Genomic DNA, 26,549 nt, shown 5'->3' on the forward strand with positions numbered 1-26,549 from the left:
AAGTACGAACCTCGGGCCCCAGGAAAAACTTAGCCAAAGCTTGCAGGCGGATGATCGCCTCCGCGCTGATCCTGAAAGCCTCCTCCGAAGGAGGAGCTTTCAAGAATAGAACGTCAGGCCACGCTGGCTGTGAGAGGGGCGGAAGCCAGCCTCGAGGGCTGAGCGCTTGTGACCGCTGAAGCCAAGTTCTTCCGACCTGTGCACCGCGTTTCAGGAGCCATCGGGGAGCGATCAGTGGACAGCAGAAGAGAAGAAGTAACGAACCCTGGAGGATCTGAGATCTCCTCCACCAAAACGCATCCAAGGGCCTCATATCCAGTTCTTTACGTGCCCACGACCCTCCGGCAGACCCGGTGCAAAACCCCAGCTTCCTGTTAAGGGTCCGGGTGCAGCTTCCCGGCCGCCCCTAACACCCGGAGCGCGACAATCTAGTGCACCGGGAGCGGCAGGCGCGGGCCCGCACGGACACAGTGCGCACGCGCAGGGGGTGGGCCGCCCGGTCAGCCGGAGCAGTGACGAGCCCGGAAGCGCCGGCGCGCGCCCCCTCCGCCCCAGAACTAGTTTGGTTCGGTGTCCTCCGAACGCCAGCCATCCGTAGAGGACCCCGCACGCTCCCTCCCGCACCCGCCCGCTGGCCAGCACCGCCGCGATGTCGAGCAACAGTTTCGCCTACAACGAGCAGTCGGGAGGAGGGGAGGCGGCGGAGCTCGGGCAGGAGGCCACCTCGACCATCTCTCCCTCGGGCGCCTTCGGCCTCTTCAGCAGCGATTGGAAGAAGTGAGGACCGGGGCTCGGGGTGCGGGAGCGCTGCCGGGACGCGAGGCGGCCGCCCGGGCTGCTCTCGGTTCCTGGGGAACCTCCCTGCCGCCCCCGCTGCGGTGGGTCGGTGGGTGGGGGTGGCCCCGCCGGGTGCGGGGCTTGTTGGGGACGTCTGGGGACGCCCAAGGCGGCGCCTGTGGTCTTCAAACTTTGGTGGGGGGAAAAAGCAAACCAGTTGGTGAGCCGAGGTTCCACTTCCCAAACCGTTGACTGAGTTGTTCTGGGCTGCGCACAGGAGTTTGAATTTTGAACTTCTAGTGAATTTGAGGTCTACAGGATCAGACTTTATTTAAAGGTGACGAGGGTATTTGGGGAAGGGAGTGGGGAGTGGGCCTGCTGTTTATTGGGACCCTATAATGTAGGGACTAAGCGGTGGTTTGGGGTTTCTCTATAAATGACAATTATTTTTTCTACCACCTTTGGCGTTTTTTCACGTGATGGTCTTTGCACCAGGGTACTACCCCGCGCTCCCTCCCCTGGAGCACTGAGATAATATTTAAATAGAGTGTTGTTGTGAACCAAACCCAGTTCTAGTTCTTTACAAATAGTATGAATTTTAAAAATAAGCACCAACCGTGTATACTGATTTTTGTAAAAAGTTACTTATGGTTCACGTCAAATACCGTCAAAAATTGAAAACATCCTTAGCGGGTTCTGTTTTAGTTTGGTTTTTACATTTTGGCGTGGTGATGGGCTGTGCATAAATGTACAGAATTATGACAACATAGCTTATTTGTAGTTCCCCACCCCTTTCTTTCTGACAGGGTCTCACTGTGTAACCTTGGCTGGCCTGGAACTCACTAGGTAGAGCAGGCTAGCCTGAAACTCAGAGAAATCCTCCTGCCTCTGCTACTCCAGTGCACACACCACCGTGCCATTACACATTCTTTTCGTTTTGTTTTTTTTAAGTTTTGATCTCTTATTGTTACGCAGTATAGTAAAACATAATAGGCTATCACTACATTCTACCCACTTAAGGTAAGAAAACTTGGCTGATAATTTTATGGACGTTAAGAGGTATAACTAAAATAATAATTGGTAGGGAAGGTGGTTAGAGACAATCTTGTCCTGTAGCTCAGGGTGGCCTCAAACTGGAACTTGCCATTCTCCTGCCTCTGCCTCCCAGGTGCTTAGTAGCTGAAATTGAGATTAAAATTTGCCTCTATTGACTAACATCTTGCATAAAGCATATTAATTATCTTTGTGTTCATTATTTTCAGGATATGAAAGTGTAAAACATAGTAGATGTCTTTTGTCTTTGTGTGCATTTGTGTGACAAGGAGTTTTTGGTAACTCCACATTTCCCTCAGAAGAAGGTCTCAGTTGTTGAATTTGCATGTGACTTGTGGTACACTTAAGTCAGCTTTTCTGACGTGTAAGCATCTGAGGTGTTTTTTCCTTTTCTTTTAGATCCTGTAAAGCTTGGGTCTGATTTGGGAAGAATGCATGGCTTCCTAGTGCAGTTGACGTTAGAGTTGAGTTACAAGGAGCTAACCTTGAATGCTTGTGCATGGGTCTTCATAATTATCATCTGCAGTGTGTTCTGCATTGCTGGAGCTTTGCTTAGGCAAGTGCTCTGCCTCCGAGCTCCATCCCCGTCCTCCGTCCTTAGGGGGCTGTTACTGGTGCTTCTCTGATTCCACATTATGGGTGAGGAGATTGGAGTCCAGTTGGTTAATTTGCCCAAGGTCACAAAGCTGTCAGAATTTGAACCTAGACATTATCATCTCTGTTCTTTCTTTAATGTGTTTGTTTGCATAGGCTATTAACTACTTGAAATCAATGCTATTTTTAGGGACTGCATACAGCTCACCAAAAGTTTAAAACTTGGAATAGTGGCCATAGCTACTATATGACCTTGAAGCTTTCCGGAGTTGAAACACTTTGGCTACTGAGCTGCAGCCTGATGGAGCTAATTGTGTAGGAAGCGACAGACTCTTGTTCTGGAAGTGGCCACTTAATCTCTCCTGAGCTCCCGTTAAAAACGTTTGTCTTTTGAGATAGGATCTTACTATGTAGCCCAGGCTGGCCTCAAACTTGTATTCCCTGCCTTAGGCTCTTGCATGCTTGGGTTTATAGGTGTGGCCTATCTATCACACCCGGTTCCATTGCTCTACTTTCTAACGAGTTACTCTGAAAGAGCTTCTTTTCCTTTTGTGTTTACTTTAAGATCATTTCAGGGTTTTTTGCCCCAGCCTTTGTAAGGAGAACCACTCTTTTTATGTAGAATCACCAATTATTATTTTAGTTTTTCACTTTTTACTTACTTGTGTTGGTGTGTGCGTTTGTACCGTACCCACGGAGGCCAGAAGAAGGCATTAGATTTCCCTGGAACTGGTGTCAACAGGCAGTTGTAAGCTGCCTAATATGGTGCTGGAAATGAAACTGGAAATCTCTTCTGGGAGATCAGTCTGGTTTCTTGACCACTGAGCTGTCTCCTCAGTCCAGAGTCACCAGTCCAAACAGCGTTGCTGTGCTCACCTGGCCCTCCCCTCCCCTCCCCTCCCCTCTTCTCTCTACCTTCCTCTCCACCCCTTTCCTTTCACATTCACACACACACTTACCTATGCACACACATTTCACATGAAAAGTTGTCTTCTGAATCATGAAGATTATGTTTAATTTGTGTCCTTTACCCTTAAAACCTTAGCATATGTTTTTGGTAATAAAAACAGTCTCTTAAGTAATTGTGGCTACAGATATGATCAAGGAGTTTACTATAGAATGCAGTCCAGGTTTGCTCTTTTCTTCCCTGATGCCTTTTGTTACTACGGGATCTAGTCTAGTGTCATACAGTAGTCACGCAGTGTTCTTATTAATCCCTTTACTCTCCATTAGTGAGTTCTTAGCCTTTCTTTGTCTCCCGGGACCCCTTGACCCCCTGACATATATAAAGAGTATCAGCTGATTATTTTATAGCGCGCTAATCACCGGGCGGGCATTTGCTGGCGTCTCATCGTCTTCAGGTTTGGGTTATAAGGTCCTGATTAGAGCGCTGGTGTAGGTAATGTTTCTTCTGTTGTGGCTAGAAACACAAGGATACCCCGTCTTCCTAATTTTTCCAGCTAAGGGCTTTTCTGGTATCTTGACTCTATATAATTACTATTTTTACCTCCTCCCCAAGTCTGGGTCTGTGGGAAGATACCTCAAGACCATTTAGCTAGCTTTTTCATTAAAGAATTCAACAGTCAGTTGTGAAGTTTTTTTTTTTATTTTTATTTGTGTGTCTTTGAGTGTGATTGTGTGTCTCTCTGTGCGTGTGCAGGTAAGTGTAGGTGATCAAGGAGTCCAGAGGAGGACATCAGATCCCCTGGGCTTAGAGTCACACACAGCTGTGAGCCACCTGATTTGGGAGCTGGGAAACACCCAGGAGCTCCTCACTGCTTGGGCTGTGCATCCCTAGTCTACAATCCAGGTCTGAACCCACCTTTCCGTGAGTGCCGTGCCCTGCCCGTGCTCCCTGTGTCCTCTGCCATGTGTGTGCCCTCTCATGGTGTGTGTTTTGGACTCTGTTGTTCAGCACTTCACTGACTGTTCCAGGGATGGCTAATCTCTTCCCAGTCAGTTACTGGGATTTTGTTTTCAGAAGTTATTTGTAGTTTTGTAGCCCTTCTCATCCTTCAGACAAAACCAGAATTGGAGAGACTTCCATTGTCTTTGAAAGCATGTCCTCAGCATATCTGTTTTGTTCATCATCCCCATGTGTTAGTTTATTGGCCTTAATGTTTTTCATTTCTTCACTTTTACATGTAAAGAACTAAGTTATTCCCCTCCCCCAACCCCCTGCTTTATTTTGGAATAGTCTATACTTTCATTGCTTTTAGTTATCATTTAAGTTCTTTTTCTTTTTCTTTTTCTTCTTCTTCTTCTTTTTTTTTTTTAAAGATTTATTTATTAGTATATGTAAGTACACTGTAGCTGTCCTCAGATACCCCAGAAGAGGGCATCAGATCTCATTATGGATGGTTGTGAGCCATCATGTGGTTGCTGGGATTTGAACGAAGGACCTTCGGAAGAGCAGTGAGCGCTCTTAATTGAAATTATTTTTTTTTTTTTTTCCAAAAAAAAAAAAAAAAAAAAAGAAAGAAAAAAGAAAAAAGAAAAGAAAGAAAAAGAACCTTCCTCATCTTAGTGTATTTGGGTATAGAAATAATTTCAATTTCTCTCTGGTTTATCATTTAATTGCAAAATAGTTTCTAGATGAAGCCTAAGACCAGTCAATTTTCTGATTTTTCTTCTGAATTTCTAAGTGTCTTTTTATGTATCTCAGTAAAATAATGTAAGCCATCATTTAAAGCATTTTATTAACATGTAATTGTATGTATTTATGATGTTCATTGTGGCATTTCAACATGTGTGTACGTTATGAACTGAACAAACCAGGGTAAGTTAGCAATTCTGCCTCTGTATGCCTCTGCCTTTGGCTCCTCACTTCTTTCTCAGAGCTCTGAAGTCGTTCATTGAGAATTTTAATAGGCTCATGTTCTATGGGATGTGTTTTAGTTACTGTTCTGCTACTGCAAGGCAACTGACCGTGACCGAGGAGGCAACTTCTGTAGAAGAAGCATTTAACGGGGAGTTTGCTTATAGTTTCAGAATGTCGGGCCATGATTGTCATGGAATAGACAGGCTTGGCGCTGGACCAGTAGGTGAGAACTTTCCATCCTGATCTGCAGGCAGCAGGCAGAGGGAGCAGGACTGGTCCTGGTGTGGGTTTTTGAAACCTCAAAGCCCAGTCCCAGAAGCAAGACCACACGTTCTCTAACAAGCACACACCCACCAGTCCTTCCCAGACAGTTTCACTAAGTGGGAGCAAGCATTGCACATGTGGGCCTGTGGGAGCCGTTGTCACTCAGACCCCTTCCATGTCACTAGTTTGATAGTCACCCAGCTCCTCTCTTTTCTCTTCTCAGTTCAGCAGAAGCATAAGAGTGATCGCAGATGTATGTGTTGGTTACACCAGAGCACAGGGTTCCCCGAGTCTCTTTCCCTAGAGAGCGTCGAGCTATTAGAAGGTTACAGGAGGCAGAAGACGGCAAGGTTTAAGTTAATGCTTTCCAATGATAGCAGTGTTCTCTTGCTCAGCTTGGTTGATTTCCTCAAATTTCAGTTTCCTTGTTTCTTGAAAGGTGTGGTCAATTCTTGCCTGTTCTGGGAGATTTATGTAAGAGCATATTTACAAGAAAGCTCTCATCTTCCCTTCCTCCTTTTCTCTTTCCTTCCCCTTTCCTTCTTTCCTTTCCCTGTCTCTTCTTCCTGTCTGTCTGTCTGTCAGTCAGCCTGTCTGCTTAGTGGTATGATCTCCTACTGTTGAGGCTGGCCTGGGACTCCCTGTGTGTAGACAGATTAGCAGTCCTTTTTCCTCAACCCTCTTTAGTACTGGGCTTACAAACATGAGTCTCTGTGCTCAGAAGAGAGTGATTTCTAAACTAGAGTCAAAACTAGGAAAACTGGTGAGAGTCACTGAAGGAGCCGGGAGAGCTGCAGGATCTGTGTGGAGGGAGAGCGCGGTGGACCCGAGTGTTCTCAGCAGCAGATTGGAAAGCTTGGGGAACCACCCAAGGCAGAGTGTTCATAAAACCCATTTGCTTCTGAATAGAAGAATCTGGAAAGAGTTCCCAGTGAGGGTAAATGGAATGGAGGCCACAGAGGCCCGCGCTTGCATGTAATATTAAAGGTTAGCAACCAGGAATCCAGCAATCTATCACCTACTGACTGAGCTACACTGAAAGGCGAGGCTTGACCTCTGCTGCTGTTGGAGTGGATTTGTTCCTTTAGATCCGCAGAGCGTTTTCAGAGACTACCAGAGGGCTGCATGTTTCCCAGAAGTGGCAGTTACAGTAAGTGCATTTTCGTCGCCGCTATCAGCTTTGGGGTGTCAGTCTTGAGTGTTCCCTCACTCCCTCACTCCCTCACTCCCTCACTCCCTCACTCCCTCACTCCCTCACTCCCTCACTCCCTCACTCCCTCTCATCTTTGATCCCAGTGCTTCTCGCTGCTGCTGAGTCAGGAGCTCACACATACCTGGCCTGTCTTACACTGTCGCAAGCCCAGCTTTATGTCCGCCATTTTTGCCGTCTTTCAAGAAGGCAGAAGACATGCACCTAATGAAGCTGTCTTCTATTTAGAGGGTGGCCTTAAGTATACTTTTCAAAATAAGCCAGTTCTAGGTGTCAGTGCTTCACTAATAGTAAACCGTTATTTTGACACAGCTTAAAACGTGTCAGCGTGTCACACTATGAGGCCGTATGTAATGTGTTTATGCGACTGTTTCAGTTTCCACTGATGTTCAGTTTTATTAGCATCTATGTCATGCTTTTGCTTTTTATTTAATGATTCTTTATGGTTTCGGTTGTAAGAGCTTGCTCCTCTTTATTTTTACTCTGTGTTTCTGATTCTGTGGCCTTGGGATTCTAGGAACTCAGTGGATATTTGTTGAGCAGTGGTTCTCAACTTTCCTAACGCTGTGACCCTTTAGTAACAGTCCTCGTGTTGTGGTGACCCCAACCATAAAGTTATTTCATTGCTATTCATAACTATAATTTGCCTGCTGTTTGAGTTGCAATGTAAATGTCTGGTATGCAGGATATCTGGTACACAAACCACAGGTTGAGAACTGCTGACTTGAAGAAATGTCTCACACATATTGTAATATTAAGTGACATAATTTATGTGAAGTGGATCAGGAGAGTATGTTTTGGTTCATAGTTTTGCCTGGTGTGTGTTTCTGGGTCCTTTTACTTTGGGAATCAGACTGCGTTAGGACTTACTGTCTCAGAAGTGAAGGCTTGGAGAGAGAGAGAGAGAGAGAGAGAGAGAGAGAGAGAGAGAGAGAGAGAGAGAGAGAGAGCTCAGCAGTTGAGAGCACTTGCTGTCTTGTAGAGGACTGGAGTTGAGTTCCCAGCCCACATATGGGGCTCAATCCTGTAACTCCAGCTTCACCTACTTGCCACCTTCTTTTGATCGGTGTGGACACTTGCATACATGTGCAAACATCTCACACACACACACACACACACACACAATGCACACACACACACAGGGTATCTGAGGATATTGCTCAGTGGTAGATTTTGTACACAGCATTCTGTGCTAAGCCTGTGGTTTGATCCTGTGCACCTTGTTCGGTGGCCCCTATACAAAAGGCAACTTAACCACCTGCAATAATTCTGCACAGCCATTTTCTTCATGGCATTGCTTTAGTCTTGACTCTTAGGTTTAATTAACTTGGGATTAACATGCCAATCAAAGTTTTACGTCTCATACTCTTCAAAGGTAGGTTTAATTAAAACTTGGGATTACTCCATATGTACTCCTTTGGGTTCGTGTTTGTCTTGGTGCTGTGATCTGATTCAGGGTCTTGTACATGGTAAGTTTATGGTCTGCCACGAGCTGGACTCCCCACCCTGTGGTTCTCCTATAGACAGTAGTCATCTATCTCCTGACAGTAGCACAGGCATATACTTTCTGTTAAATTGCGTTGGAATTCTTGCCTTTCCAGTGTGATATACCTATCAAATGGCATTTATTAATATAATTGAATTCTTGAGATATGTCTTAAACCAAATGTGATGAATGAATGTGAGGAAGCCTGCTGGTAAGCAGAGCGCTGCCTTCTGTGGTGCTCCCTTGGCTTGGCTTCATGTGGTCCTATTCTTGCAGGAGAGTCAGTGCTGACTTATGTGTGGTAGGTACTCAGCCAGGGGCCTGCTCCTCCCTTGATATAGGCTACTTTAAGATGATCGAAATTTCTAAAAATCCGAATCTCTACCTTTCCAGCTTGTCAGATTATAAGCGGTGAAGTAGTGCTATCTTAGGAGACACTTAGATCTTTGAGCATCATTCCTTGGAAGGAAGGAATTTAAACATCAGCAACAACAAAAAGCAGACAGATGGCTCACCGAAATGTTCTTTAAAAAAAAAAAAAAACTGCATTAAAGTTACACTCACAGAATGATAAATGTGTCATAGTAAAATAATATGACAGCATCGCGCTGGCATATATAAATGAACCACTGACAAAAACAAATTGCCCCCAGTCCAAATTGAAAATTTAAAGTGAAGAGCCCAAAGTAGAACAATCAGGGAGGAAATGATTTCCTGTATTTCATATTATGAACAGTGCTGGTTGTATTTAGGGAAGACATTTAGCATAGCAGCTGCAACAAGTCCACAGATCCACACAAGTAGACAGTCTGTAGCCGGTGCCTGCTTGTGAGTGGGCTGACTACTCATATTGCTGCTAGGAGCTGATGTCCCAATCAGAAGGCCAGAGTCTCATACTTCAGCAGGATGAGGTAGCATGGAGGCCGAACAAGGGAGACTGTACTGAGGCTGGTCCTAAACCGTGGCTTGGCATTGTGCATCATCTTTGCTCTTGTAATGGGTTAAGACTATGCTCATGAGGGATGGGGAAGCTGTTAGTGCATGATGGCAGAGTGGTGAGGAGGCAGTGAAGGTGGGACCAGATTGTGCTGGGCTCCGTAGCAAAGGGTTTTGGAGCTTATTCTGCAAGCTAAGCTGTTGGAGAGTTTTAAGTTCATTGTGTATTTAGAACATGGTTAACTGTTAAGTGTCAATTGTGTGACAGATGTATTTCCATAACTAACAAATTTTAGAAGTAATTTTTGATTCAACACATAAGAATGTTGTCTGCATGCTAGGCATTGCTCTTTAAAAATATTATTTCTTCCCTCCTTGGCCTTGGCCTTTGCCTTTCCCACTTTGTGTGTATGCGTGCACATATGTGCACGTGCGTGAATGCTTGTGTGTTTGTATGCCTGAAAGTATGTTCCGTTCCATGTTGGGATCAGTAGACAGCTTTTGGGCATTGCTTTGCTCATTTCACCAAATGGGCCAGGGATGGAACTCAGATCACTGTTGGTGATGCTGAGGAGTAAGCTATGGAAAGCCACTGGAGTGTATAGTTCTAGCTCGGGAAGATATGCACTGAACGAGTCACCGTGCAGCCATCTGATGACTGGAAATGCAGTCGGAGGGTGGAATACAGGATAGTTTAGTGTGAGGTTGGGATGGAGTTTGCAGTATAGTGTCAGGAGAAAGACCAGGAACACATATATGACAGAGGCAAGGGCGTGACACGAGGGTCTGTCCATCCACAGGCATAGCAGTTGCTCAGGCATCAAGGCAAGAGAATTTCTGACCTATGTGAGGATCAGGAGAGAGGACAGTGTGACTGGGGCAAGCAAAGGAGGAACAGTAAGTAAATTAGTAGAAGATGAAATGAGAAGTGAGATTTTGGATACAGGATGGGGGCTAGCTTGTAGAGGGCCATGTAAAGACTTGGGGTTTTTACCTCCCAGAGAGAAGGAATGCCATTGAGGGTTTGAGGCAAGGAGTGGGATGGCCCTGTTTACCTTTAAAAAGACCTAGCAGGCTCCCCGTCAGCTAGTAATTATTCACAGGTTTGAGATGGGAGCTAGCAGAGAGATAACCCACAGGATGGTCCATTTTGCTGATGCTCTGGCTATGATAGATGGGTAAGAAAAAGACAGTGCTGGTGCATCTGAGCTCTTTCGTACATGTAGTGGAAGTTTAGAATTGCCACTGAGTACACTGAAGAAGACCATGTCAAGATAAGCAGTCAGACAAAACCCCCAGATGAAGGGGCATGATAGCATTGCACATGAAAGTAGAGTTAGTAAATAGACAGCTGGGTCTGTAAGTCTGCATTTGGAGTGTAAGGGAGGAATGAGGCTTAGGATTGGGTGAAATGAAGCTGGAGTGCTAAACGCTGGACTCTTGGGTGTAACAAGGTCAGAGCATCCAGACAGGCCAAGGAAGGCAACCACTGAGATGTGAGTTTGGGTTTGTTTGGGTTTGTTGCTGTGGAGAACTTGGTAATCTTTTTTTTCCCTTTCTCTTTAACAGAAGCAGGGTTTCTCTGTGTAGCCCTGGCTGTCCTGGAACTCTCTCTTTTGGCCAGTCTCACCTCAAACTCACAGAGGTCCACCTGCCTCTGCCTGAGGGAGGGCTGGGATTAAAGGTGTATGCCACTGCTGCCTGTCAGACTTTGGTAATCTTGACCAGTATTTTAGGTACAGTGACGTGCCTAAGTGGACTTGAGAGAAAGGTGAAGAATTATAGGTAAAGTGTGCTCTAGTGCAGGAAACAAAGAAACATGCCTGCAGAGACATGTTGTGGGAAGGGGCTTTTTGTGAGATGGCAGAAACTGCTAAGTCCTTGTTCAAGGAGCCAGCTGATGGAGAGGGAAAAACACTACTAGGAAGAGAATACAGGACTAACACCTTCTTTCCTCACAGAACACTTAGCGCATGTACACCAGCTCCAAAATAAGCCTCAATTTCATTCCCGGAGAGAGCCAGTTAACTCTAGGGAGACTTGGACTCCTCCACCTTCTGTTTTTCTTTCAGGATGCGGTTTTGTTGTGAGAAATATGCATTTGGGGTGTTGATAGTGATACACAAATACACACACACACAACTGTGGCATGCAAGTAATACATGTTTTATTTACATACACACACATACACAGAGAATGAAACCTTAGCTATAGCACAGCTACCTTAGTTTTTCAGTTTTAAAATTAAGAGAGAATGATGTTGAGAGTAAGTTAGGAATTGCCTGAGTATCAGTGTCACTGGATGGCAAGTCTTACGAAGACTTTCCTTATACACCTGTCTCTAGCTTGCAGAGGGATCAAATCCGTTCAGAGCTCTGCTGTTTATCATGGCTGTTAGCCAAATGGACCCATTTAACTTGAAGTGAAACAGAAGACTCAGTTTGCCATTCCCACTGGAATGAGGCTGTAGGGCTGTGTAGCTAGCTGTTAGCACATCCGGTAGTGGAGTACTACAGAGATTCTTCTGTTATGGAACATCCACGGAGGACTGCTGGTGTATGGGCAGCGATATAGAGCTCAGTGGGGAACATGAGAAAGTTCACTGGAGCAGAGCACAAAGCTGGGAGAAAAGGAAGGACCTGTGAGAGCTCATGTACAAATCATGCGGCAGGCACTCTGCGCTGAGTTTTGGACTTTGTCATGAAAGTTTGCACAGTTAAGGAGCTGGCAAAGAATTCTAAGCAGAAGAGTAATACATTTATGGAGATTTGCTTTAAAAATGTTTGAGGTATTAAATTGGACTGTCATGAGGATGGTGGCATTGTATGATGTTGGGAAAACAAGTGGAGCAAGTTTGGAGTGAGGAAGGGAGGCGTTGGGTTCTGTTTTGGGTCTCTTGAGTTTTGATAGAGGAACATCTTCTGAGCAGTCAGATTGGTAGATGTAGCTTCATACCTAGGCTGATGATAACATTTGCAAGTTACCATTTGGTAATGATGTTGGACACCATCAAGTGGGCAGCGTGTGCTATGTGAAAGGCCAGTGTGGACTCTTGATAAAGCCAACATTGAGGAGAGGGAGGAAGAGGTGCTCACTTGGAAAGCCAGAAACAGAGATTTCAGTTTGGAGAAGCTGTGGAAGTTGGCAGTACACACACAGTTAATGCACTGTGTTTGAGATGTAGCCCAGAGGCTAACTAAGCCTTCTGAAAGAAAGATGACAGGTATGTGGCTTTTTGTGAGCATTTGAGGCAGGAAGGCACACTGCTCTGGCTTGGATGTCTACTCGGGCTAGTCTGCTGGTCTGAAAGCCTGTCAGAGAGTTCATGTGCCCAGCAGCCTACCATGGCTCCTGGCCTCGGAGTTCCTTGGGATGAAATGAGGATGAGGGTAGCAGAAGAAGAACCTCTACTCTGAGTAGTTTTGAAGATGGAAAGGTCTAACCTGGTTAAATATAGACTGTTAACTCTTCTGTTAGTATTTACTGACAGCTGCATGCAGTTAAGAGTGCTTGTTTGATGTGTAATCTAGTTAAGAATGCTTGCTTGCCGTGTGATACAGTTAAGAGTGCTCCTCTAATGTGTAATCCAGTCATTATTACCACCATTGTGGCACCATTAAGATCCACTGAATTCTCTAAGAAATTCTTTTGCCCTTTTCCAGCTGATAAGATTATGGAATTATTGTTAATTTTCACATTAAGCATTGCTTTACTTTTTCAGTTTTAAAATTATTATATGTTTCTGTCCTATTTTTGAATCATATTTCACTAGCATTTGGAATAACTCAAGTATATAAGTACAAGGTCTTAGATTTTTATTTAATGTTGACTGTTTTGTTTTTGTTTGCTTGTGCGCTTGCTGGGCCCGAGCTGTAGCCCTGAGCTGCATCCCCAGCCGAACATCCCGTTTGCTCACAGGCATTCTGTTGTTGAGGCAGGCCCTTGGAAATGAGCTCCCGGCAGAAATGAAAAGTGTTTCTAGAAGGTCTGTGGGCAGCCAAGCCAGCTTCTGGTGAGTGTGAGGGGCAGTGAGGTCAGGGGATGTGTTGATGGGATTTGGTGGCCTAGGCATCTGTCAGTGAGCCTGGTTGTGGAGAAGCAGTGTGAGAGCAGCTGTAGGAGATGGACAGAAGCCTGAACCGTGAGTGACAGGTGACCGGCTCCAGAGAGGTTGTTGCTCAGGGCACAGAGAAAGCATGGCGACTACAGGGAGACATGGAATCTTGGGCTGTGTTGAGGAAGGACAAATGATGCCAACGTGGTGAGCAGGAGGGGGCACTAGAGGAGGGAGGGGAACGTCAGAGAAAAGCCCAGGGAATCGCAGAGGAGGGCAGGATGGATTTGGAGTCATCAGAGGAGGGGAGGGGACAAGGTAGGAGGCTGTGACAGAGCTAAGGGGTCCTGTGGTGACTGAGGGCTTGTCTGACTGCAGCTAGAGCCTTGTTTATGTTGTCCTGGTCTCTGGAAGGAATCTGCAGTCATGCACAATTCCAAGAAACTCAGTACACAACATGGACTGAGGTTTTGTTAAATGGAAGCTATGAATGTCGATTTGTCAAGGAGGTTGGTACAGAAAGATGCTAGTTTAAAACACATCCAAGCTGGGGCTGGGAAAGAATCGTAGGGAAAATCTACTTGTGTGTAGAAGTAGAAGTTTCCAAGAAGACAACGGAGTAGGAGGAGTAACTGCTGAGACCACGACAAGGCTAAGTAAAGGACTGATGTTAAAAGTCATAGGGTTTTCATGTTGCAGGGGTTGAGCAGTTTTGGGTGTTTGCAGGGTTTGGGGCTGTGACGTGGGCAGCTGACAGTTAAAATGATAAGGGCTAGGAAGCTAGAAGTCGGCATGGAATGGGCTCTCCTACTGAAGGTGGGAATCTAGAGTTAGCTAATGGCTAATATGTCTTAGTTGGGTGGAGTGGCTAATGACAAAGCCAAGGACGGGTAGGGCTCTGGCACAGCTAGAAAACTCAGAGCAAAATTGACAGCATGCAGCTAGTCAGTGTGTGGACTGTGTGGCATCACTTTAGGACACTGATCTTTTCTTGCCTCTTATTTTCTATTTTCTTTTCCCTACTAAAATTTAAAGCCTTTTATTTGTCATAAGTAATGGAATACCCACATACTCTTCTTTACATTAAAGTTGAGGACAGAGATTGGCATGTATGTGTATAATTGGCAACAGTGCAACGGGTATTTTTGTCTTTTTATCTCTGCCTCTCTAAGCCACCATAACATCTCTGCCACCATAGCCTTTCTGTACCACCATAGCTTCTCTATGCCACCATAGACTGACTCTATGTCAGCTGTAAAGAGGCAGTATGACCAAGGCAACTCTTATAAAGGAAATATTTAATTGGAGCTGGCTTACAGGTTCTGAAACATGGTAGCGTCCAGGCAGACATGGTACTGGAGGAGCTGAGAGTCTGGTTCCAAAGGCAAACAGGAGAAGACTGGCAGCTAGGAGGAACGTCTCTCAAAAGCCCACCCCCACAGTAACACATTTTCTCCAACAAGGCCATACCTCCTAATAGTGCCTCTCCCTGAGCCAGGGATATTCAAACCATCATACCACCATAGTTTCTCTATGCCACCATAGTCTCTCTCTGCCACCATAGCTTCTCACCACCCTTTGTCCTCAGCTTGGAGATGAGAGCCAGCATTCTAACTGTAGTAACAACAGTAATACTTTACATGGGCTTTGCTTGAGCCAGGGTCTCACTATGCAGCTCTGGCCATCCCAGAAGTTTCTGTGTAGACCAGGCTGGTTTCAAACTCAGAGATCTTTCTGCCTCTGCCTCCCAAGTGTTAAGATAAAAGGTGTGTGCCACCATACTCAGCCTTATATAGTATTTTTATTTTCAGTTTTAGGCACTTCCTTTTTTTTTTTTTTTTTTTTTTTTTTGGTTTTTTTTTTTTTTTTTTTTTTTTTTGAGACAGGGTTTCTCTGTATAGCCCTGGCTGTCCTGGGACTCACTTTGTAGACCAGGCTGGCCTCAAACTCAGAAATCTGCCTGCCTCTGCCTCCCAAGTGCTGGGATTAAAGGCGTGCGCCACCACGCCCAGCGGCGCTTTCTTTTATATACCTCAAGAATTTGTAAATCTGCCCAACCGTCCTACTTGTTATTCCCTGTGGGGAGGGAACCAGGGCTCTGCGGCCACTGAGTTACATCCTCAGCCCAACTGGACTCTGTAGTGATCTCTGTGCCCTCTGACCCCGGGCCTGTAGTCTCAGTTATTTGACTGAACCTGTGGCCACTAGTGCTGTGGACAGGCCCAGTTGTTCAGCCAGAAACCTCTGGATTTGGGTCTATATGAGATACTTTAGCGTCTGTGTCTTTCTGTGGATGAGAACATACTGCCTGTATCCCATTGCTTTTGTGTCCAGAATATAGGGCCTGTTCCTTTTGCTTTGGGAGGTTGTGACATTTACATCTGTCACTGAAAACTGCGGGCTACTTCTCTACAGTTTGCAGAGGAGAAAGTCTTCATGTGTGTGCCTGTCTTTCCACGTGTCAGAACACGGCCATAGAAAATGCATTAACTTTAAGTGGGCTAAGGCACCCCAAGACATCACTGTAGCACTCAGTTGTATAACCCCTGTTCTTAGGATGGACTCGAAAGCCCACTGTCGGCCTTCACACTGTCATGAGCACCCCTCGAACCTCTGCTTTCACGGGCTCCTTTGTTTTGATCCAAACGAGCCCACCCACTGTTGAAGGCATTGCACCTCCACTCTGCCAGATGTGTTTTATCCTTCCCTGATCCCCATTTGAAGTGTAAGTCGCAGCCGCCGTGGCCAGCAGCCCCTGCCTCTGTTGCTCACTTCTTATCTATCTCATGTAAAGGGATAGTTACAGGGCCCCAAGATGGCTGAGTGCCTAAAGACATTTACCGCCCATGTTTGCGAAACTGACAACTGAGTTCAATTATCCATAACCCTTACAAAGGAGAGAAGACCTCAGAGTTGTCCTCCGGCTTACACACTTGCACCATGGCATGCCCCACCCCCAAGACACTAATAATAAGGAAAATTTAAATTAAAAAAGACAATTAGGCCGGGTGTGGTGGCGCACACCTTTAATCCCAGCACTTGGAAGGCAGAGGCTGGCGAATTTCTTAGTTCAAGGCCAGCTGGTCTACAAAGTTGAGTTCCAGGACAGCCAGGGCTACAGAGAAACCCTGTCTCGAAAGTCCCCCCCTCCCCCCAAAAAAAGACAATTAGAGGCAAGTATCCATTTTCAGTACACAGAAAAGTTGACCACATAAACTTCAGTGATTTACACATTTAGATTAGATTCTTGTTACCAAGCTGTGGTGGCACACACTGGGGAACAGGCGCAGGCAGATCTTTGTGAGTTCCAGTCTAGTCTAAAGAGTGAATTCCAGTACAGCCAAGGCTATACAGAGAAACCTTGCCTCAAATACAAAACAAAATCAAAAACAAAAAAACCCCCAACAACAACAACAACAAAACCCTAAATAAATAAATAAATAAATAAACAAGCAAAATATATTCCTGTCAAGTATGGCTGGGGTCTTTTATTAAGATCTCTATTTGAAACCTTCATCAGGAACTTGGAGGGACCACATGACTTAAAAACCTATAACAAAAAGAAAACCAAAAACATTGGTTTTGTCTTTTTGCACTCCTACCCTCCTTTCCTTTGAGACAGGCTCAGGCTGCCCTAGGTGCCTGAGTCTGATGCTTCTATTTCCAGGAGTACTGCTGGAATTGCAGGCACGGACCACACCTCTCCCAGTTTTGTGTTGTCTGTTCCTGCCCCAGATCTTGGAGCAGACCCCTCCTAAGGGTAGAGTTCAGTGGTGTGAGAACAGGCTTGGTGCAGTGCCATAGAACTTGTCCAGCTTGACGGCACCACCAGTGCCTTTTAAAAGCTTCGATTTAGAAGCAGACCTTCCCAAGTGCTTCAGGGACGAGCTTATCGCAACTAGAGATTGCATATTGGTCTCCCCAGCTCCCTCCACAGAAGGCTGATCCAACGCATCAGATGGGAAACTTACCTTCTGTGGCCCTGGAAACATGTTTGCTTTTAAAAAAAGAGTTTTAAAATTAATCTAGCTTTGAGTTGGCATATCTCACTAACACAGTTGTAGAAACTTAGATTTGCCCTCATGTAGTTTATGAATTTCTTGGAGGAAGAGTGAATACTAATACCCAGCCTTGATGCACCAACTGACTGCTTGGCATGTCTGTGTTCATGCCCATCTGTTACTGTGGCATCATGCCCGTTATCATGGTGGCATGCCAGTAGCAGCGAGGCGTAGGAGCCAACAAAGATGAATTGTTTGGATGGGATACACCATTCTGTAATACTAATTAATTTTGAGCTGATGAATCTGCATGAGCTAATGCTAACCAAATACAGACCAAGTACAATCAGTGAAAATAAAATGCACTTTGACTTACAAAGGGGTATATCACAGACATTCCAGACGGCCACTGAGAATAATTACAATCAGTGTTTACTATGGTTCCAGCAATCAGTTTTCTTTGTATAAAATTTAGAGCTTAAAAGAAAAAAAAAGGCAATGTTTTTTTTATCGTGGTAGAATGTGACTAGCAAGGAGGTCATGTGACATTGTTAATTACAGAGTTTATTCTACTTGTGTGGTTCTTTACAGTATTGGATCTGAAAATAAATTTTGTTTAATTCTGTGCTTTACCAATCCCAGTTCTGTGATGGCGTGCTAATGAAAGCTGAGCAAGGTCAGACGTGTCCACAGTTTTCTGTGTTGGCTTCCTTATCCGTTACTCGGGAACAATAGCAGCTACCTGCACTTCATCCAGACTTTGTCTCTCTGAATGTGACAGCAGAATAAGGCTTAAGTTGTGGAAGACGCTGGGGCTTAGTTAGTTACATATTATAAACACATGCTGCAAACCTCCATTTGTATACTGTCACAGTCAGCCGTAATGAACAAGTTCTTAAGTATCTTTTCATAAACCATCAAAGGATCTTATGCAGACAGACACACCATTCTTTCTGCGTCTTCCTTTTTACTTACTATATTTTGGAGATCTGTCCACATTATATATGAAACAAGTCCAGTCTCTAGCCACAATACTGTGTGCCTTGAGGTTGGTTAGTTACTCTGCTCTGGAAGGACATCTGATCGATTTCACTTTTGTCACCTATAAGCAATTCTGCAGTATACATTTTTGCACACACCAGGTGTGAGTTTATCTTCTTAAAGGAAACGTTTTTCGGGCTGGAGAGATGGCTCACTGGTTAAGAGTGCTGACTGCTCTTCCGAAGGTCCCGAGTTCAAATCCCAGCAACCACATGGTGGCTCACAACCATCTATAACGAAATCTGATGCCCTCTTCTGGAGTATCTGAGGACAGCTACAGTGTATTTACATATAATAAGTAAATAAATAAATAAAATAAAAAAAAAAAGGAAATGTTTTTCGAGGTAGTCTTGTAAAGTCAAAGTGCATTGAACATTAACTCATGGTGGATTTTGCTGAGGTACCTTGTAGATGATCGCACCAAGTCCCAATGACTAGCAGTAAAGCCTGCTTGCTTTCACATCAGTGTCAAATGCTGGCCATCCTTGAACTAAATATATAATATTTTAGTAGTTCTAGAATTTATGTTTCCATTTTTTCCTAATCTAGCTCTTTTAAAAACTCATTCCATTGTCTTCTGAAGTCAGCATCAGCGTCATGGAAGACGCTGCCTGCCCATCTATATAAGTATTATTGGGACATAGCTGTGCCCCATCATGCATTCTCTGTCTGTTTCATGCTGCAGTAGGGATGAATAGTTAGACCAGGGATGGTGTGGCTATTAAAGCCTAGACTTTATTATTTGCCCCTGTATAGGGAGGTTTGCAGATGTGTCTTAAGGCAGCGTGTTTCATTGTGGTGCCTTTAAGGATGGTTTCTCATTGTTCTTTTTTTTTTTTTTTTTTTTTTGAGACAGGGTTTCTCTGTGTAGCCCTGGCTGTCCTAGAGCTCACTTTGTAGACCAGGGTGGCCTCAAACTCAGAAATCTGCCTGCCTCTGCCTCCCAAGTGCTGGGATTAAAGGCGTGCGCCACCACGCCCAGCTTGGTCTATCATTTGACTGATGCACTTGCGTAACTTTGTCTTTCCTATTTCCTAAGATTTTTAAAGTATGTGACTTCAGGTCTTTCTCAGTTTGGGACAACTTCTTCAGTTATTTTTTTACTTTGATTTCTAACCTTGCTTTTGGTTCTAATTAGAGCTGCATTAGATGTTTGGATAGCATAGAATACATCCATGCTGTTTCCCGTCCTTGTCTCTGTCTGAGCTCTAATTTGCATGTTTCCTCTGGACTGGCCTTCAGCTCAGTCTGGTGTTAAGCCTGACCAGAGTGCTCCCAATCTGCATTCTGTATTTTCAGTTCTGAATATTATAGCCAGTCTTAGCTACTTTGGTGGATTCTTCTTTCTCCCACCCTTTATCTCCCCTCCCCCAGCTTTCAGCCCTTAGCACTGGATAGGAGAGAGAAAGAAGGGTAGGGAGGAAGGAGAGCTGGAAACCTCTGAATCTAATTTCTTTCTTCTTGTTCTTGGAGCACCAAACTGCAATCACCCCCTACCTCCATCAACCAGCAATCAGCATCCCGCCTGTTAGGGCCCTAGCATTACTGCACCTTCTGAAAGGTTCCCAGGATTTCAAACATCACACAATCGCAGAAACTGTCTGCAGCTGGCAAACCCATGCCTCAGCCAGAGCACAGAATCATAGCTGCTGCAAAGTAGAAGTGGCCCTGTCTCCCCACATGTGGGGATTAAAGCAAAAACTTCCTCTTACAGTACTTGTGTGTATTATCTGTCTTGTCCATCTTTTCTTGTGATTTGTGACCATATTTAGTTATTTAAAGTGTCTACCCAGTGACTCTGGAATTGGACTCAGCTATAGATGGTCTCTGCACTTCTCTTCCTCTCAGATCCCTTTACCATTTAGTTTCTGTCACTGCCCTCCTGTTCCACCTCGCAGTTTAGTCAGATTCTGGGTTCTTAGGCTTGGTGAGTCTGTGAGCCCATCACTGAACTAACTATGTTAGTCTTAGGCTCTGTGCATCATGTTCGGTGCTGTTTTCCCTCTTGGCTCTGCAGTGTAGCGTCCTGTCTGTGTGGGTCTTCTGTGGTGTAAGCCCAGGGCAGCCCTGGGTAAGAGAGCTGATAGTTGCTCTTCTCTCCAGGGTACCCTCTGAAGCCTCTCCGCACGCATCTCCCTCCCAGGTGACATTCCTCTTGCTTTCTTAGACTCTTGGCCTGTGGAAATGTGCCAGCTCCTTGAAGGGAGTGTGCAGACAATTTTGTGTACCTATGGGTGGTTTCTTCCTCTTTGATTTTGCTCAAGTTCCAGTCACTCTTGTGACTGGATTTCAGTATTTGTCACTTAAGTCACAATAATTGCCTCTCTGGTTCTGTTCTTCCCAGGGGACAATGCACTGAGGGAACCAAATGATGTGGAGGGATGGCGGTCTCTAAGTCCTGTCTGTATCTGTCCTGTGTGCGCTTCCCAATGGCTTTAAAAAGGCTGTTTTCTGTGGCAGTTTACAAGGTGGTTTCATGACAGGAATCGGAGATCCTTATACTACGTCAGTCTCCGTGTTTTAGCAGTGTGTTTCTCTCCTGCCCCTCCTGCTCCCTCTCTTGAAAGGCCCTATTTGGTCACAGCCCTGTTTCTCTGTAGAGTGCGACCACTCTCAGGCTGCTTCCGTGTTCTCTTCTGCAGTCTCTCCTTTTGTTTCACTTCCATCATGTGCTGCCTTCTGACTTATAATCTGCTCCTCAAGTGCATTTATTTTTGTTTTTGTTTATTTGAATACAATTTCATGAGGGATTTCCCCCCCTCCAACCTCGTTTTTCTTTTGTGTGTCACCAGTGCAAATGGGACATAATGGAGGCAGGCCCTTCAAGATGGAAGACGGTGTTCATTTGTCTCAATCTAGAGGCATGCTCTGAAGGATTCATGAGATTGTACACTGGCTTTTTAAATGAAGATATCGTTGTCCTGTGTGGGAGAAGTTTTAATAAAAAGCAGGGATAAGGGAGTGCCTGTAACGGGTTCTCCTTTAGTCCTGTACACAGTATTGTAGAGAAAATTCTCTCTGTGCCTGGTTGATTGTGGCTTGAGAAGCGATGGTGAGTGACTGGCTGGTTAAGATTCCATCAGTTGTAGCTGGAGTTTTGCGTTTTTACCTTTTTGTATGTGGTAAGTGAAGGACACATGCCTGAAGCTGTGCAAGGCTCTGACCCTAGGAAGGGTAGGCAGACTGCAAGCATCACCAGGCCCTGTGCTGTTCCCCAAGCGTGTCAGGAAGGCCCGGCGCCTTGGCTGTAGCACTGAACCCTGCTCTAGTTCCCAGCCCCTCTGCAAATCCATTCACATTTGCCATTTGCCATGAGGAGTTGTATATCCCTCTTAGGAGTTTCTCAAAGCCCAGGTTTGAGAGTTTTCTGGCAATCTTGGGAAATGTCCTGTCCTCCCTGCCCCCATTTTGATATCTCCTATTGCGGTACAACTCTGAAGGAAGTCACGGTCCCTCAGCACTTGTGCCACGCCCTCATTTTTAGATTGAAGTCTCAGGTGTTGCTCTTAGTGGTGCACAGTTCGTTCTTGGACTGTTTTGAGGGAAGGAAACTGTATAGAGTGACCTGGTGATGATTCCTGGTACATATTTCAAAAGACGCGGGGAAGAAGACTTGGAGTATTTTTAACACGGAGCAAGTGGATGCTTGAGGGGCCAGCGAGTTGGTAAAAATCCTTACAGCGCAAGCCCAGGGGTCTGAGGGAGAAGCAACTTCTGACCTCCACCCGCGCATGCGCAGACACACACCGACACCGTAAAGGAGGCGTTCACAGAGGTAGATGTCTTTACCCTGTAATCCCAGCTTTAGAGAGGCAGAGGCACGAACATCTCCAGTTCCAGGCCACCCTGGCCTGTGTGGTGACGGTGTTTCACAGACTGGTGACAGCTAAGACCCGGATGAGTATTACGAAGTTGCTGTAGATATACTGGATCTGCCGTGGAAGGACCACTTAGTCTGTGTGCAGAGGGCACACACATATTGCCAGCTGCTCCATAGCTGCTTTATAGCTGCTAGAACGACCTCTGCTTGTATGCAGTTTTAGAAAAGACAGGGTCAGAGTGGTAGCAACCCATCACGATGCTGGGGAGTGAGAATCTGGCTGTGAAGGTTGTGGGCAAGGTTGGAGGGAGTGTCCTGTGGTTGATGTAGCTAGTGATGGCAGGATTTTACCCATGTTTGAAAAGTGAACAAAGTATACTCTTAAAATTGGAGAATGTTATCATAAGTCACACCACAGTAAGGCTGACAAGCTAATTGTGTGATGCTCTGCTCTCAAAGTGCTAAAGAGCTTTTCTTTCTTTGAAAAACTCCAGTCTGTCATGGATGAATACTTCTATAAAATTCAATAAAAATAAATTACTAGAAAAATACAGTGGAAAAAGTATGTACAATATCAGCCCATTTTTATTGGATTCAATAAACATAAAATGATACTGTCAAATTTCTCTTCCAACGTTCCAAGTGTGTGGCTTTGAGTGCCTCCAGGTGTCTAGGTAGTACTTTGAGAGGCACTGGTGAGCATGGTGCCTGCTGGATTTCAGTTTCCTCTTTGTTTATACTGCTTTACAATGAGTGGGGGAGAGAAGGAGGGGTCAGGAGAAGTGTTGTAATGAGTTCTGGGTTTTAGATTTGTGAAAAAGAAAGGCCTGTGATACTCTACATTACCTCCCCCCCAGGTGGTCCTGCGTGCCTGGTCCCATGTGCCTGCGCAGTATTCCGGTTTATTCTGGTAGAGTACAGTCGCCTTTCTCAGTCCAAATGAAGTTTGCTTTAGCTTTTCAGCAGTGCATTTCTTGTTCCTTGAAACTTTTAGGCATATTTTGAATGGGATAGAACAGTTATACCATTTAACACCACAAGATGTCACTTATGTAAAAATAAAGTCAGTTTCCTAAGATTGAGGGTAAGTGAAGAAGCAGGGAAAGAAAAGGAAGCCTGCGTTTGATACAGATAATACATGGTGTTTCAAATGTTGCTAACTCAACATTATTTCAAACAGGTATCTTGAATTTATAAACATTTTTTAATTTCTAAGTGTCATGTAGTAATACATGGTCCTGGTCAGTTTTGAGTACACACTGTGAAGGCAGTGACTTAGGAGCAGAAAGAGACAGTGCATCTGAGAGTGACAGGAAGGTGTCAGCTCTTTTAATCCTTCCTGTTTTGGTGACAAGCAAAGGGGCGTTGGGGAAGGCACTATCTGGGAAGTCATTGTGACAGATTGGGGCTTGGGGAAGTTGGGCACTGCCTCTGGCTGAAGTATTGCTTCTTTCCGTTCCCTTGGACCTGAGAGTTAGTAGCTCTTTCCCGGGGCAGCACCGAAGGCATCCTGATTTCTCGGTTTTAGTTTTAGAGAACAGGACAGGACATAGGGCGGCTGAAAAGAGGTCCTTGTTTGCACGCATGTAGGAGGGACTAGCCAGGCTTCCGTTAGGACCGAGCAAGGTGATGTCTGGGTGAGTGGTAGACAGGTCCTAAAATTGATATTTCTTCTTCCTCATTGTCCATTTCTCCAGGTAACGCTGGCGAGGAAAGTTCTGGAACATTCTTAGGGAAAAGGAAAGGGAAACCAAGGAGAAAGGCTTCCCCTTTTCTGGCATTTGGGTGTCTAATCATTTCTTCTTAGTTCCTATCTATTTCTGTTTTGTGTGTCTGTTTCCTCAACAGGAATACAATTGAAAATGTTTCTTTTAGGGTTTAGTAGTTCCACTTAGTATCATTATGTAAAATGAAGGAACAGGACAGAGTAGGAGGAGGAGGGGCTTGAGATGCCCTGTTCCCCACCCACATCACCACAGCCTTCTATTTGTCTCTGAGTTCTGAAGAGCCTGAGATGTTAGAAAAGGGAATTCTAAGTTTACTACGGTGAGATTTATAGTAAATCTTCGGATGGTTTTTCTTTTAAAATATCTATTTCATTTTGTGTGTATGAATGTTTCTCCTGAATGTATGCGTGTGTACCATGCGTGAGCCTGGTGCCCTCAGAGGTCAGATTCTTAGGACCTGGAGTTACAGATGGTTGTGAGTGGTGGGAATAGAATCCCTGTCCCATTGGAAGAACGGTGAGTGATCTTAACCAAAGAGGCATCTCACCAGCCCCAAACATTTGTTTACTTATTTGTCTGGGGTGGGGCACGAATGATCCGTAGTGTACATATGGGGGTCAGAGGTCAGCCTTCCGGAGTCAGTTCTCACCTTCCACCTCGTGGTGCTGTGCTGAGTGTGTGCTCCAGGGTGCCTGACCACAAGCTTCTGCAGGATCCCCCTCTCTGCCTCCGTCTCACCATGGAGTGCCAGGATTGTAGATGCACGCTATCACTGCCAGCTTCTTATGTGGGCTCTAGGGATTGAACCTGGCTATCAGGGCTGCATGTGTCATGCCTTCACCCTCATCGAATGCCCAAACCATCTCCTCAGCCTCACAGTTTTTATACATAGTTATTTTATTTAGTTAATATAAAATACTGGTTATATTTTAGTTGGATGTTTTAATTACTGTAGTTTTTTTGTCTCCTGCAAATGGTCACTACTATATTTAATATACCATTTGAAAAGTAAAAGTAAACTTTTCCCATAATAATTCGCCTTGCCTGCATTCTTTCTGGGGAAAAGTAAAGTGTGTAGTGTTTCTTTTTTAATTGTTTTGGTACGAGGATAGTTTTTTTTTAACATTTAAACCCTGCATTAGTTTGACTAGGTTGCAGACACTGGGTGAATTAACTAACACAAACCTTTGAAGGTGGCAAATCAAGCTGTCAGGAGCCTTGTCTTCAAGGCCTCTCTTCTGGTTTTCTGTGTCCCTGCCTGATCATTCCTTGCTGTGTGTGTTCTTATTTTCATCCCTTCTTAAAAGATAGTCATGACTGGCATACGGCCCGCCCACAGGTCCTCATGTTACCTCTGTCACTTCAGGGTGAACCTCACGCTCATTTCTTCTTCTTCTTCTTTTTTTTTGGTTATTTTTAAAAGATATATTTTATATATTAGTCGGGGCTCTTTAGAGGAACAGAGCTTATAGAGTGAGTCTAATGTATATTTAGAAAGGGCATTTATTAGAACAGCTTACAGGCTGCGGTCTACCTAGTCCAACAGTGGCTGTCTGTCAAGGGAAGGTCCAATAATGCAGCAGTTGTTCAGTCGTTAAGGCTGGGCGTCTCAGTTGGTCTTCAGTATACATCAGAATTCTGAGGAAGTAGGCTCTAATGCCAGGAATGGATTTGCCAGCTATGTGATAACAAGCAGGCAAAGAGTGAAAACTTCCCTCTTCCATGGTCTCTATGTAGGCTGCCAGCAGAAGGTGGGGTTTATTTTTATTTTTATTTTTTATTTTTTTTTAAAGATTTATTTATTATTATACATAAAGTACACTGTAGCTGTCTTCAGACACCCCAGAAGAGGGCATCAGATCTCATTACGGGTGGTTGTGAGCCACCATATGTTTGATGGGATTTGAACTCAGTACCTTTGGTATATGTGCTGCCGAAGCGAGCACACTCAGTACCTTTGGAAGAGCAGTCAGTGCTCTTGCCCGCTGAGCCATCTCATCAGCCCAGAAGGTGGGTTTTCTTACATCCAAAGGTCTGGATTAAAAGTATGTCTTCCTATTTTAAATGATTTAATTAAGAAAAGTCCCTAACACCTGCATAGGTTTTAGTAGATTCCAGAGGTAGTCAGGTTGACAACCAAGATTAACCATCACAATGCCTAGGGTGCTTTGCCCACAGATTTGTAAGTGCGTTGTGTGCATGTCTGGTGCCCTTGGAGACCAGAGTTGGGCATCAGATCCCTTGGAACTGGAGTTAGGAATGTGTTTAAGCTTCTGGGTAGGAGCTGGGAACCAAACCCTGGTCCTCTGCAAGAGCAGCCAATCGTGCAGGAATAGAAACCCTGACTAAGACACCCTCTTGGCCAGTGCTTCTTAACCTTCGGGTTGCGACCACTTCGTGGCTTTGCCGGTCTTTCACAAAGACTCCATATCAGATATTTACATACAATTCATAACAGTAGTAAAATTATTTGTGGTTGAGCCACCACAGCATGAAGAACTGCATTAAAGGGTCACAGCGTTAGGAAGGCTGAGAACCGCTGCTTTAGGCTCTGTGCCCCGGCAGCTTCTTTCGGAAACTTGAGAGGTTTCTTCTGATGAATTAAAATGGGGTTCAGTGGCTTTAATTCTTGAATAAACATGAATGTACAGCCTCATTTCAAAGTCTGCAAATCAATGTCTGATCTCATATGTCCTTCTTGGGTGTGATTTCCATTGTCTTTAGAACTAAATGTCTTGTTTAAACCAATGGATAAGGCACTGTAA

General features: G+C 44.9%; 1 protein-coding gene across 2 annotated transcripts in view; it reads left to right on the forward strand.

Moving 5' to 3' along the window:
* Positions 1 to 486: 486 nt before the first annotated feature.
* Positions 487 to 26,549, forward strand: part of Ap3b1 (adaptor related protein complex 3 subunit beta 1) — a 202,794-nt gene continuing 176,731 nt past the window's right edge. The window contains exon 1 of one of the 2 annotated variants that reach the window (XM_029468582.1): positions 487 to 777. In XM_029468582.1, the coding sequence (XP_029324442.1) occupies positions 650 to 777 (128 nt within the window). In that variant the 5' untranslated portion in view covers positions 487 to 649. The remainder of the gene's footprint in view (positions 778 to 26,549) is intronic. The other variant, XM_021180280.2, reaches the window with a different exon arrangement.

Source organism: Mus caroli, chromosome 13 (genome assembly GCF_900094665.2).
Source record: "Mus caroli chromosome 13, CAROLI_EIJ_v1.1, whole genome shotgun sequence".
Lineage (NCBI taxonomy): Eukaryota > Metazoa > Chordata > Mammalia > Rodentia > Muridae > Mus > Mus caroli.